This window comes from Oryctolagus cuniculus, chromosome 3, assembly GCF_964237555.1.
Source record: "Oryctolagus cuniculus chromosome 3, mOryCun1.1, whole genome shotgun sequence".
Lineage (NCBI taxonomy): Eukaryota > Metazoa > Chordata > Mammalia > Lagomorpha > Leporidae > Oryctolagus > Oryctolagus cuniculus.
The window spans coordinates 3,776,443-3,789,364 of NC_091434.1; the positions used below are offsets into that span (position 1 = coordinate 3,776,443).

At 56.1% G+C, this 12,922-nt stretch overlaps 1 protein-coding gene across 2 annotated transcripts in view; it reads left to right on the top strand.

The window, feature by feature from the left end:
* Positions 1-12,420, top strand: part of ASB18 (ankyrin repeat and SOCS box containing 18) — a 57,208-nt gene extending 44,788 nt beyond the window's left edge. For both annotated transcript variants that reach the window (XM_070070004.1, XM_070070002.1), the window contains 2 exons: positions 10,235-10,348; positions 11,706-12,420. In XM_070070004.1, the coding sequence (XP_069926105.1) occupies positions 10,235-10,348; positions 11,706-11,891 (300 nt within the window). In that variant the 3' untranslated portion in view covers positions 11,892-12,420. The remainder of the gene's footprint in view (positions 1-10,234; positions 10,349-11,705) is intronic.
* The last annotated feature ends 502 nt before the right edge of the window (positions 12,421-12,922 follow it).

Here is a 12,922-nt window from a genome sequence, read left to right on the forward strand (position 1 = left end):
AAGTCACCAGATTCGCGGAAGAAACGGACAAAAAAGGAATCCAGAAAGGAGAGAGGAAATCCGCGTCTCCCATCCCAGGGCCCAGAAGAAAATCCCAGGAAGAAGACAGAACAGGAGGCCGCAAAGCCAGCCGGAGGACGTGACCAGGAGGACGGAGGAGAGAACTGGCCCTGGACGACAAGGGTCCAATCCCAGGTTAAATCCTTACGTTACAACTCAGAGACAGGACTCACTCACTCAAAGCCAGCCACGTCAATGGCGCAGCTCCCGGTGCTGGGCTGGCTGCCTGCGTGGCCGCCCGCCCCTCCCTGCTGTCCTGAGTTCTCCGCTGGACGCCTTCAAGCTGAACACAGTCTCCTGGCTCCACAGGAGACGCCGCGGGAAACGAGTGAGGAGGGAAGGGAGCCACAGTGTTTCTCCTCCACCCAAGCACCTCCTGCAGCCGCCAGGCAGCTCCTCCCCACAAGGCACCAGCCACACCGGGCAGCTCCAGACTGGGATCCAGCCGCCCGTGGGCAGGCCTGCACCGTGCACTCCGAGGACCCACCAGGCATAAGGTAACAGCAGCTGTCTGGGTTCTGGTTTCTGGGCTGCCTCACTTTGCCCTTGTTGGCCTCTCGGTGGCGCTATTGCTGGTGTCTTCGGTGCCAGGTGTGAAATTCTCTCAGGTTGAAAGATCTAGAATGTTCTCTCTTGTCCGATTGGACTCTGGCCGATACAGACGGTTTTGGACACAAGTAGCAGAAAACCCAGCTCAGAGAGGTTTGAATGGGGAAACGCATCTTGTTTTGTCACAGGGCAAGATGGACAGACGTATGCACCTGAGGAGGGGCTGTCAGCGCCCTGATGATGTCATCGAGGGGCCAGCCGGGGTCTGCTTGGGAGTCAGCTCCCTCCTCAGAATGGCTCTCTGCCTTCCCCCGACCGCTGGACTGTCCAGCTGCCTTGTTCATGTCCAGCCCCAAGGAAACCTCCTGGATTAGCTTACTGGGGGTGGGGGGAGGGGGAGTGGCCATGACTTGGCTTACTGGGGGTGGGGGGAGGGGGAGTGGCCATGACTTGGCTTACTGGGGGTGGGGGGACGGGGAGTGGCCATGACTTGGTTTACTGGGGGTGGGGAGAGGGGGAGTGGCCATGACTTGGCTTCCTGGGGGTGGGGGGAGGGGGAGTGGCCATGACTTGGCTTCCTGGGGGTGGGGGGAGGGGGAGTGGCCATGACTGTCAAACAACCTCTGTGCATTGTTGGGAAGGCAACCTCAGTGCTGCTAAGAGGACTGAGGTCCAGGTTCTTCCTGGGCCCTGGCATCTGGGGCAGTGGTTAAGATGCTGGGAACCTGGGTTTGAGTTCCGGCTCTGTCCCAACTCCAGCCTCCTCCTAACGCACAGCCTGGGGGGCAGCAGGTGGTGGGTGAAGTTCTCGGGTTCCTGCCACAGACGTGGAGTTGAGTTCCCAGGTCCTGGCTTCATCCTGGCCTTGTGGGCGTTTGGGAGGGAAACAGTGGAATAATCTCTCTCTCTCTCTCTCTCTCTCTCTCTCCCTGCCTTTCAAATAAATGCAATAAAAATTTCTGTTAAGGACACACAAAAAAATCATAAAATAAAATAGCAATACGAAGGCAGAAAGCAGAGCCGACCTCTGGATAAGTCACGAGCAAGTTGGAGCAGGCAGCTCAGAAATAATCACACAGACGTAGCAGAAGACGACTTCGCTGCCTGGCAAGCCTGCGCTTCACTCAGAAGCTGGATACTGTTCTCTGCAGTCAGTGGTGGGGACACACACCTGAACGCACTCCAGCAGGAATCTCCCACACAGACCTGGAACAATCCGCAACGTCTTCCAGGAGGAAGCAGGCTGTTCCTCAAGGAATAACAGTCAGTCTGGACCCGTATTTCCCTGCCGCAACAGAGCGCAAGACGATGAAATATCACCTGCAGATTTTTATTGTTTAAAGGTTTGTTTATGTATTTGAGAGGCAGAGTTACAGATAGAGAGAGAGAGAGAGAGAGAGAGAGAGAGAGAGGTCTTCCATCCGCTCACTCACTCCCCAAATGGCCGCAACAGCCAGAGCTGGGCCAGGCTGAAGCCAGGAGCCAGGAGCTTCTTCCCAGTCTCCCACACAGGTGCAGGGGCCCAATGCTCGGGCCATCTTCTACTGCTTTCCCAGGTCATAGCAGAGAGCTGGATCGGAAGAGGAGCAGCCGGGACTCAAGCCAGCGCCACAGGCAGAGGCTTAACCTACTAGCCACAGCACAAGCCCCATCTGCAGATTTTTAAAGGGAAAGTCTGAATAATTGTAGACTCAACCAAAATAGGTTTCATCCTGATAGCAAAAGAAGGCACTTTTAGATATCAGGGTCTCAAAAACATGCCCTCCTAGTGCACTTTTTGAAAATAAACTTCTACCCAGTGGTTTGTTCAACAGTCTTCAGGGAGCACCCATTAGTTACGTAGCCGCTTAGGAGAACTGGGTGAGCAGAGCAACGTGAAGAAGTCCCTCTGCCTCACATTCGAACGAGGAAGACGGGTGCCGTAGACCGCAGGCACGCGCAATGGACCGTTGGAGTGAAAGGGCCCTGAGAGCAGGAGCGGGAGGGACTGTTGCAGGCTTACGGAGGGTAGACAGGGTGGGTGACTTTCGACCAAAAGGCTTGCATCAGCTGGGCGTGGGGTGAGCTGTGCAGCAGGGGGCTGCAGGGGGCCTGGCGTGCGTGCAGAACAACAGCCCCCAGCCCCACCCCGTGGCTGCCCGTGGAAAGAGCCCCCAGCTCAGTGGAGGAGCGGGCAGGGGGAGGGAGCAGAGGCTGGCCGGGCTCCTGAGGGTCCCCGTGGTGACTTCGGCCACTGGAGGTCTGAGCAGAGGTTTGACACCCCTGACAAGTGTTTTGTGAGGATCCTCCTGGCCGCTGTGTCAAGAAAATCCTTTAGGAGGGGACAAGAGCAGAGAGGCGAGTTGGGAGGCTGTGGCTAAGATCCTACGCAGAACGACGCTGGCGTGCACGGGGAGGTGACCGGATCGGGATGGGTCTTGAACGTGGAGCCCCCAGGGTTTCAGGTTGGATGCAGGATGCCAGGGACAGAGAAGTCAGGACTGTCGTCCGAGACCAACAGGCGGCGAGCTCAGGGTGGGGGGCACAGGAGTTGGGCTTGTGCTGTGCTGTGGCCAAGAGCAGACGACAGCGCTACGTGTCAATCCTGGAGTCAGAGAGACTGAGCGAGCCGGGGCAGACCCTGCACAGCCAGCGGCGTGCGGACTCCTGGCGAACTCACCAGGGAGTGGGGCAGCAGGGCGTTCCAGCGGGCAGAGGAGACAGCAGCCGAGGAACTGGGGAGGAGCGGCCAGTGCAGCCAGGGAAGAAGGGAGAGGGTGACCTTGTGACTGGCTGGACATGGCTGAAACAGCCAGAGAGGCGGAGCGTGGACCGTGGGCTGTGGCCAGCTCACAGTGCTCGTGGCAAGGGAGCAGTGGGGCCGAGGGCAGCTGGTGTGGAGACAGTCCAGCCACCAAGGGGACGGCGCTCAGCGAGAGCTCAGCCGGAGGAGTCACGGCCACTGTGCCCCAGAATCTTCCCTCTCCTTCCATCCTGACTGCCGCCACCATCGCCCCTCTGGATGGTGGGAACCTTGGCCAGGCTCTCTAACCTCTTGCCCGTGGTAAGATTGCCAAGATGGAAACGGAGCCCTGTCCCTCGTCCACTCCCAACCCTCGGGGCTCCCCCGTGTCTGCGGCTCCTGGCTGACCCTGCCCCGGACTCCCTCCTTCCCCGTCACGTGCCACCACTGCCCTGGTCAAACCCCGTGCCCCAGCCAGCGCTGTCTGCTCCTTCTCGCCTCCCAGACACAGCACGGTGAGCCTGCCCCGCCTGCACCACCCCGCTCCCTGTCTGGCTGCAGCCTGCGGCACCACAGCCGGGTCTCGGTGGGGCTGGCACTTCCTCCAGAAATCTTCTCACAGCCCACTCACCACCTGCCAACAATTTGCCTTTGCTGCCATTTCTTTATTAAAAATAAAAAAGTATTTTTTTTTTGAAAACCAGAGTTACAGAGCAAGGGGCATACAGAGAGAGAGAGAGAGAGAGAGAGATCGAGAGATCTTCCATCTGCTGGTTCACTCCCCAAAGGCCAGAGCTGGGCCAGGCCAAAGCCAAGAGCTTCATGCAGGTCTCCCACACAGGTGTCAGGGGCCCAAGCACTGGGGCCATCTTCCACTGCTTTTCCAGGCCATCAGCAGGGAGCTGGATTGGAAGTGGAGCAGCCGGGACTCAAACCGGCACCCATATGGGATGCTGGCGCTGCAGGTGGAGGTTTAACACACTACATTAACACACTACACCACAGCGCTGGCCCCTGAAATAAAGATTAAAATTAAGGGATATGCAGAAGTAACGCTGGAGAAACCAAAGTAGAAAATGTATCTTTTATCAATATGCCACATGGAAGAATCGGGAAGTGAGGAGGGAAGGACTCGCCTGGTGTTGGCGAAGCCGTCAGCAGGGAAGAGATGAGGCTCTTCACCTCCAGGTGCCGAAAAAGATCCGCTGATGTGGAGAAACGGCGGATAGTAAGGCCAGGCAGTTTTCTAGTTCATCTCTCACGGCCCAGCTGGGGAAGAAGAGCGTGGGAGCTCCAAGTCATGAACGCGACAAATACAAATGGAACTGGAATCCAGCAAAATAGGACCGCTCCTCGTGTCCAACCAGAGTCTGTGCGATGTTAAAGTAATAACTGCTCCTTTTTTTAAAAGATTTATTTATTTATTTGAGAGTCAGAGTTACACAGAGAGAGAAGGAGAGAAGGGGGGGGGGGGGAGGTCTTCCATCCGCTGGTTCACTCCCTAGTTGGCCACAACAGCTGCAGCTGCGCCGATCTGAAGCCAGGAGCCAGGAGCTTCTTCTGGGTCTCCCACGTGGGTGCAGGGGCCCAAGGACTTGGGCCATCTTCTACTGCTTTCCCAGGCCATAGCAGGGAGCTGGATTGGAAGTAGAGCAGCCGGGTCTCGCACCAGCGCCCATATGGGATGCCGGCACTGCAGGCGGAGGATTAACCACTTCGCCACAGCGCCAGCCCCAAGCTGTGATGTTTCTAAGGTACCCCTCTGCACATGGTGTCCCGCACTCCCAGATCACCGCCACACCTGTGGTTTCAGACTCGCAGGCAGCCAGAGCGCTGTGCCTCACAACCTACGGACACCACCACAGCCAGGTTCAGAGGCAAATTCACACCACTTCAGCAGCCGGAAAGGGAAACAACACACCCCTGCGGGAATGAACAATACAACAGAAATTAACAGGGTAGAGTATTTTGTAAGAGAACCAGTTGACAAAATACGATAACTGATTCCTTGAAAGAGAAATTAAAATAGAGAAGTCTACAGCAAGACTGAACCAGGAAAAACAGGAACACTGGAAATACAATTGCAGTGAACTTCAGTGAGAAAAGGGTGCTTATTCCCGGAGTGGAGCGCCCGCCTTGCGGACTTGCTGTGCACGACAACCCCAAGGCAGCCCCGGGGTCTCCCAGCCGGGTGTAGCCAGTGGGTGTCATGGCACTTCTGCGCCAGGCTCGCTGGGATCCCGCACCAGAGACCGGCGCCTCTGGAGAGCCAGCCCCACACCGCCGGGTGCTGAGAACTCTGCCCCCAGATCCAGGACACCGTGCCTTTCCTGTCATTCCCCAGCTCCCGCACCTGCCCCTGGAGCCCCGAGTCAACAGCACTTCCGGAATAATCCTCCGTCACCCATGCCACCTCCTCCCTGCTGCACCCACACTGAGCGCCTCTAAACGGGAGGTCGTTTTCCAGGAAAACATAGATTAACAAAATCAAAGTCAAATATGCTAATATCTGTGGGGGAAATTGAAATTAGCCAAGTGTTTCCGGCCAGGCATAGGCAATGTGAGACACAGGCTCTGCCAAGCCTTCTTCAACCTTCCAGACCGAAACGACACACATTTCTTGGGTAGCTTCACTAAGTTATTTAACATAAATTGATATCAAAACCTGGCCAAAATAGCCCTAAAAATAAAGCTACAAGCCAAATTCAGTTATTCAAAAGTAGGCAATGGGACCAGCGCTGTGGCGCAGGAGGTTAATCCTCTGCCTGAAGCACCAGCATCCCATATGGGCGCCGGTTCGAGTCCCGGCTGCTCCACTTCTGATCCAGCTCTCTGCTGTGGCCTGGGAAAGCAATGGAAGGTGGCCCAAGTCCTTGGGCCCCTGCACCCACGTGGGAGACCCAGAAGAAGCTCCTGGCTCCTGGCTTCAGATCAGCTCAGCTCCAGCCATGGTGGCCATCTGGGGAGTGAACCAGCGGATGGAAGACCTCTGTCTCTCTCTCTCTCTCTCTCTCTCTCTCTTTGCCTCTGTGTCTCTGTAATTCTGCCTTTCAAATAAATGGATAAATCTTTAAAAAAAAAAAAAGATAATTCTATTAAAACCAGGAATCCAGGAATAAGATGATTATGCCTACCATCATTGTTATTTAACATTGAACTTAAAAACTCTAGCCAATATAATAAGACAAGAAAAATAAACAAAAAATATTAATATTTAGTAAGAAAAAATCATCACTTGCAAAAATGCTTGTCTGCCTGAAAAATAACCTTAGTAAATGAACTTACAAATCAGTTAAAAAATGAATATACCAATAGGAAGGTGAGGAAAAGAGAATTATCAAGTCACCAAAGAAGAGAGACAACTAGTCCATCAGAAGGAAAAGTGAATGTTCCCTGCTGCGCCTCTCGAACCCAAATAACCGATGAGACGCCTTGGGCAGAGGGCAGAGGCCTGTCACACACAGGCCTTCAAAGGCACCAAGGACGTCGGCCGTTGGTTTTCAAAGCTTTAAAATGGACCTTGCAACTCTGCTCCCAGGAATTCAATGTAAGCAATGAAAGTAGAATAGTTGGGTGCAAAAAGGAATAGATTTATGTTCTAAAACATTCATCGCCATCAAATCGAAGAAGGCTGAGCATGGTGTGTGGCACAGTGGGCTAAGCCACCACTTGGCACATCTGTGTCCCCTGGGAAGTGCCTGGCTCCAGTCCAGCTTCCTGCCATGCACCTGGGAGGCAGCCAGTGAGGGCAAAGTCCTGGGCTCCTGCCACCGGTGAGGGAGACCCAGATGGAATTTCTGGATCCTAACTTTGTCCTGGCCCAGCCCCAGGTATTGCAGGCATTTGAGAAGTGAGCCACAGAGATCTCTCTCTCTCTATCTATCTCTCTCTCTCTCTCTTCCTCTCCTCTCTCTGTCACTCTGCCTTTCAAATAAATAAATACATCTTTTTTAAAAAAAATTAAGGCAATTTACAAGTTAATTCATTGAACACATTATGGAGACATTCATGGAATAGTAAATGGCCATTACAATAAGCTTGAAATGCTTGTTTATAAGTTTTGAATTTTGAGAATTTATTTTGAGTAGGAAAATGATGAAGTTTCAGAATAATATGCAGGGCAGTCTCCCGTTTTTGTCCTACGATGCTCCTCGACGTGCAGTGGGTACCGTCCTGCTAACCCCGCAATAAATGGGTCATAAGTGGGAAATGCACGCACGCCACCCTGCCCCCGGGCAGCACAGCTCAGCAGCCCAGCCGTGACCTCTGGCTTGTCCTCTGAGCGTGGACCCAACGGAGCTGCCCAGTGCCGCCATAGAGAGAGGCCGCACACGGCACTGGCCCACGGAGACCCAAATGCCCTGTTCCAAGTTTGGTGTCCATCAAATGTATGCTGCTTTTGCCCTATCATGGTCCAAAAATCCTAAGTTGAACTGTAGTCAAGTTGAGGACCATCTGTAGAAGCACTAATTTTTTTGTTTAAATGCATAAAACGTCAGCGAAACAAAATTAACAAAATGTTAGCCATGATCATCTCTAAAGAAAGAAAATTAACTTAGAAAATTACCTTAGAAAATTTTATCTTTCTTGTTTGATATTGTGAAATTCTCCTGTAGTTAGTTCATTTAAGAATTACTTACTTATTATTTGAAAGTCAGAGTTACGGAGAGAGAGGGATAGACAGAGGTCTTCCATCCGCTGGTTCACTCCCCAGATGGCTGCAACAGCCAGGGCTGGGCCAGGTCAAGGCCAGGAGCCAGGAGCTTCCTCCAGGTCTCCCACGCAGGTGCAGGGGCCCAAGCACTTGGGCATCTTCCACTGCTTCCCTAGGCCATTAGCAGAGAGCTGGATCAGAAGCAGAGCAGCCGGGACTTGAACCAGCGCCTGTGTGGGATGCTGGTGTCCCAGGCAGTGGCTTTACCCTCAGCACCACAGCACGGGCGCCGTGTCTGTCTGTTTTAAAGGGGTTTTAGGTCTGAAACCGTAGGGGTGAGTGAGAGATAACTGCAGCAGTCACGCTGAGTGATGCAAGTGCTCCCTTGGGGGGCAGGTGTTGTGGGGTGGTGGGGTCAGCCTCCACGTGGACACCCACATCCCACACTGGACCACCTAGTCCAAGACCCGGCTACTCTGTCTGTGCCTCCGATCCAGCTTCCTGCCAATGGCGTGGGAGGTAGCAGATGATGGCCAAATACTTGCATTCTCACCACTCATGTGGGCAACTCGGATGGAGATCCTGGCTCCTGGCGTCCGCCTCTCCTACCTCTGCTGGTTGGGGACGTCGAGGCAGTGGAAACTCCGTCTCCGTCTTGTTCTTGCTCTAGCTCTCACTCACTCTCTCTTTCAAATAAACTTTATATATACACACATATGTGTATGTATGTATGCATGCATGTGTGTATATGCATGTCATATGCATGAATATACACATATGTGTGCATGTGTGTGTATGTTCATACGTGTGTGTGTGTATGCTTCCTTCTGTTTGACCCTGTGTTCAGAGAGTACGATGCAGGCTGGGATTGGCCATTGGCTGTGATCCTCAGCTGCAGAGACACGGTGCCTGGTCCTAGCAAAGCTGTGTCATCTCAGCCTTCCTAGCCAAGAAACAGGAAGAACTGTCTCTGTTACATGTTTATTTGGGAGTCAGACAGACAGACAGACAGACCGACAGACTCCCATCTGCTGGTCCACGTCCCAGATGCCCACATCAGCCAGGCTGAAGCCCAGAGCCAGGAACTCAATCCAGGTCTCCCAGGTGGGTGCAGGGACTCAGGTACCTGGGCCGTCACCTGCTGCCCCCCAGGGTGTGCACTAGCAGGGAGCTGGAGCCGGGGATCAGATCCAGGCTCCCTGGCGTGGGGGGTGGGGCTGGGGCAGGAGCACCGTAACCAGCGTCTTCGGTGAGGAACAGTCCTGGCCAACAGAGAGCCCCTCCCTGCCGTCTGCGTCTGGTCCGACTTCTAACGCCAACCACAAATGGACAGAAACAGGCAGAGCAGGGCGGCCCACCGGGACGCAGCCGGCAGGACCGCCACCGTGAGGAGCCCGCGGGACAAAGCAACCCAATTTCTACAACAGACAAATCCCATGAAACAAAAGAGAGCAATTTAAACACACATCCCATCTGCCGATCCTACTGTGTCGGCCGTCTCTGGGTTCTTCCGCAGACACAGGAGGTGTTCTGTTAATGTGACAGCACTGAAGAGAACACGGTGAGCCTGCGCCCCGGCTGCACCGCAGATGATGGCAGGAGACGGCTGTTGGTTTCCCGGGGGTCACACGGTAACCCTTTACTCACAGAAGAGAGAGGGCACACACGCAATTTGCTTCCAAATACTACTGGGGGACCGGATGGCCAGGACTGGCCAAAGGTTGGGGAAAGAGACCTGGGATTTATTGTACTATTTGGTCTACACTGACGTATGTTCAAATTTCTGCAGCATAAAAAGTTTGCCTTTTAAACAATTCTTCTTAAGTTTTAGGATTTTTAAAAAATTTTATTTGAAAGGCAGCCAAAGAGCCAAACAGACAGGGACATCTTCCACCCACTGGTTCACTCCCCTAACGCCCGCCAGCAGCGGGGGCCGAAGCCAGGAAGTCAGCCCAGGTCTCCCACGTCCCACGTGGGACCGAGCTCCCTGCATCCTCACTGCTGCCGCCCAGGGTGCGGGTCAGCGGGGCGCAGGGCCTCTGCTAAGAGATGCATCCGGCATCTCAGCCCCCAGGCTAAACGCTTGCCCCAGCCGATGCCCCCCGGCCAGCTCCCTGCAGAGCCACTGCCCCTGCTGCTCTGCACGGAGCCCTCCCGACCCCTGCGGCCACCCCCGTGTGACGTGGACGTGGTGAGGTCACCCAGGGACCTGGAACCCACGCGCCCGCCTGTCCCCACCCGGACCGCAGGTGCTGAGGATCTGCGCGCCGGCCCCCGCCGTCATCGAGCTGCTTTCCAACTCCTACTCGCAGCTCCGCGTGTCTGAGTCCTGGAAGGAGGTGATCCCGGAGGACGCGCTGCAGGTGAGGGGCCGCCTTCCTCCTCTGCTCACTCTGTGTGGCGTTTTGCACTGACGTGCGGGGGGGGAGAACAGGCGGGGGGCGGGGAGGAGAACTGGACGACGTGCGGGGAGGAGAACAGGCGGGGGGCGGGTGTGTTTCTGCCTCTCCTCTGGAGCTCGGCGCTCGCACAGCCAGGAGAAGCTGCCGAGCCTTCGGCCCTCGGCGTCCGCGTTGCTGCTTCCGGGGACTCGGCAGCCTCGGGGCAGAAATATTGGGGAAAACACTGCACCTGTAGTGAACAAGCACAGATGTTTTTTCTTGTTATTCCCTAAGCAACGTGGTATAAAGCTATTTACATAGCATTTACGCTCCAGCAGGTATCCTAAGCCATCTACGGATGATTTATTGATTTTAAAGATTTATTTTATTTATTTGAAAGAGTTATAGAGAGAGGTAGAGACAGAGAGAGAGGTTTTCTGTCTGCTGGTTCACTCCCCAGATGGCCGCAACAGCTGGAGCTGTGCCGATCCGAAGCCAGGAGCCAGGAGCTTCTTCTGGGTCTCCCATGTGGGTGCAGGGGCCCAAGCATTTGGGTCACCTTCCACTGCTTTCCCAGGCCACAGCAGAGAGCTGGATCAGAAGTGGAGCAGCCAGGACTCGAACCGGCGCCCACATGGGATGGCAGCACTGCAGGCAGAGCCTTTAACCCACTGCGCCACAGCATCGGCCCCTACAGATGAGCTGAAGTGTGCAGGGAGATGTGCAAGGTTCTGTACAAATGCTGTGCCCTTTATATACAGGAGTTGAGCCATCCTGACCAGTCCAGTGCCCTGTCACAGGGCGGGGCCTTGAAGCCAATGTCCTGTGGGCAGCCAGGACACTGTAGCTGGGGCGCACGCTGTGGGCCAAGGCTTGTGGCGAGGTTCTGGCTGCACTTTGAAGGGCCCGTGTGGCCCTGTGGGTCAGTCCAGTCTTCTAATGGTTCAGGATTGGACTGATGCAGCCACAGGCATCAGAGGTACAATTCAGAGTCTGCATCCATCGATAGACCTCAGAGCAGCCCCCATGGGCGGGCTGCTGGCCCGGGCCTGGGGCCCTGAACCCAGCACTGGCCCCAGGGAAGGGCTCGTCTGGACCGGTGAGGTTGAGAGCTGTCCCAAGGCTGCAGGGCTACTGTGCACAGGGGCAGGGCAGGGCAGGGCAGGGCAGAGTGGGAGGAGGCTGCCGGAGTCATCCATCCCCTGCGGGTGGAGGGCCGGGCCCTACATGCTGGGGGCGGCACCCTGGGAGGCGATGCTTGCTCCCTCGGGGCTGTGGCTGGGAGGAGCCCACCAGTGGTGCCGTGGCCGCCCCTGACGCTGCACCCCTTGCCTTCTAGACGCACAAGGCCTTCTACCAGTCCTTCTTTGCCCTGGGCCACGCCCCGCGCTGCCTGCAGCACCTGTGCCGCTGTGCCATCCGCAGGTTGTGCGGCAGGAAGTGCTGCTACGTCATCCCGCAGCTGCCCTTGCCCGCGGCCCTGCAGAGTTACTTGCTTCTGGAACCAGAGGGCGTCCTGCACTGAAGACCCCAGCACGGGAACCCGGCTCCTGTCCTCATGGCCACCCCTCCGAGGAGGCCTCGTGCGGAGGACCCGGAAGAGGAGGGAGGGGTGAGCCGTTGCCACCTCGCTCTGCCACGGGGCCAGGAAAGCTCGGACCTCGCTGAACTGCAGGCCCTCGAAATGGGATTGCTTTTCTACAAGCCTTGTCCGGAGTCGGGCCTTGTGGTTAGCCGCCGCCTGCAACGCCCCTGTGTCTGCGCCAGTTCCAGTCCCGGCTGCTCCACTTCCATTCCAGCCCCCTGCTAAGGCACCTGGGAGAGCAGCAGAAGGTGGCCCGAGTGCTTGGGCGCCTGACACCCACGTGGGAGACCCAGAATGGCTCCTGGCCTCAGCCTGGCCCAGCCGCAGCCGTTTCAACCATTTGGGGAATGAGCCGTGGGGTAGATCTCTCCTCTCTCCTCTCCTCCCCTCTCCCTCCCCCTCTCCCTTTCCTCTCCCCACGTCACTCTGCCTTTCAAATAAATAAAATCTTCAAAAAACAAAAACAAAAGCGCTCTCCGCCTCCCAGAATTGCCGGTGACAATCCCATGAAACCGTGGGGAAAGTGTCCCTCAAAGAAAGGACTGGGAGGTACACGCGGACTCTTCAGAGAGCTCTCGGAGACAGCGGCCCATGGGGGGCTATGCTGGCCCTCCGGGACCTCTGGCACCAAAACGAGCCTCTCTTTCGACTCCACCCCCGGGACCTGGGTGCAGTTCCCTGGCCCGCGCTCTTCCAAGCTCTGTCTGCCCCCTTTCCTCCCTGGAAAGGCTTCCCGCGGCCCTGGGGAGGCTCCGGGCTGGCCAGGACCTCAGGGGCCTGCACGCTGAGACAGGACGCATCCAGAGCTCGCCCGGGGGACACCTGGCAGGGGGGAGGGGCTCCCCCTGCGCTGCGTCCCTCCCCCCATGCTCCTGACTGATGCTGGGGCTCGCGGGTGGCCCCTGCCCGGGGGAGGGGGCCAACGCCCGGGCTTTCCAAGGGCAGTCGCTGTGCCCCACCTGCAGGCCTTA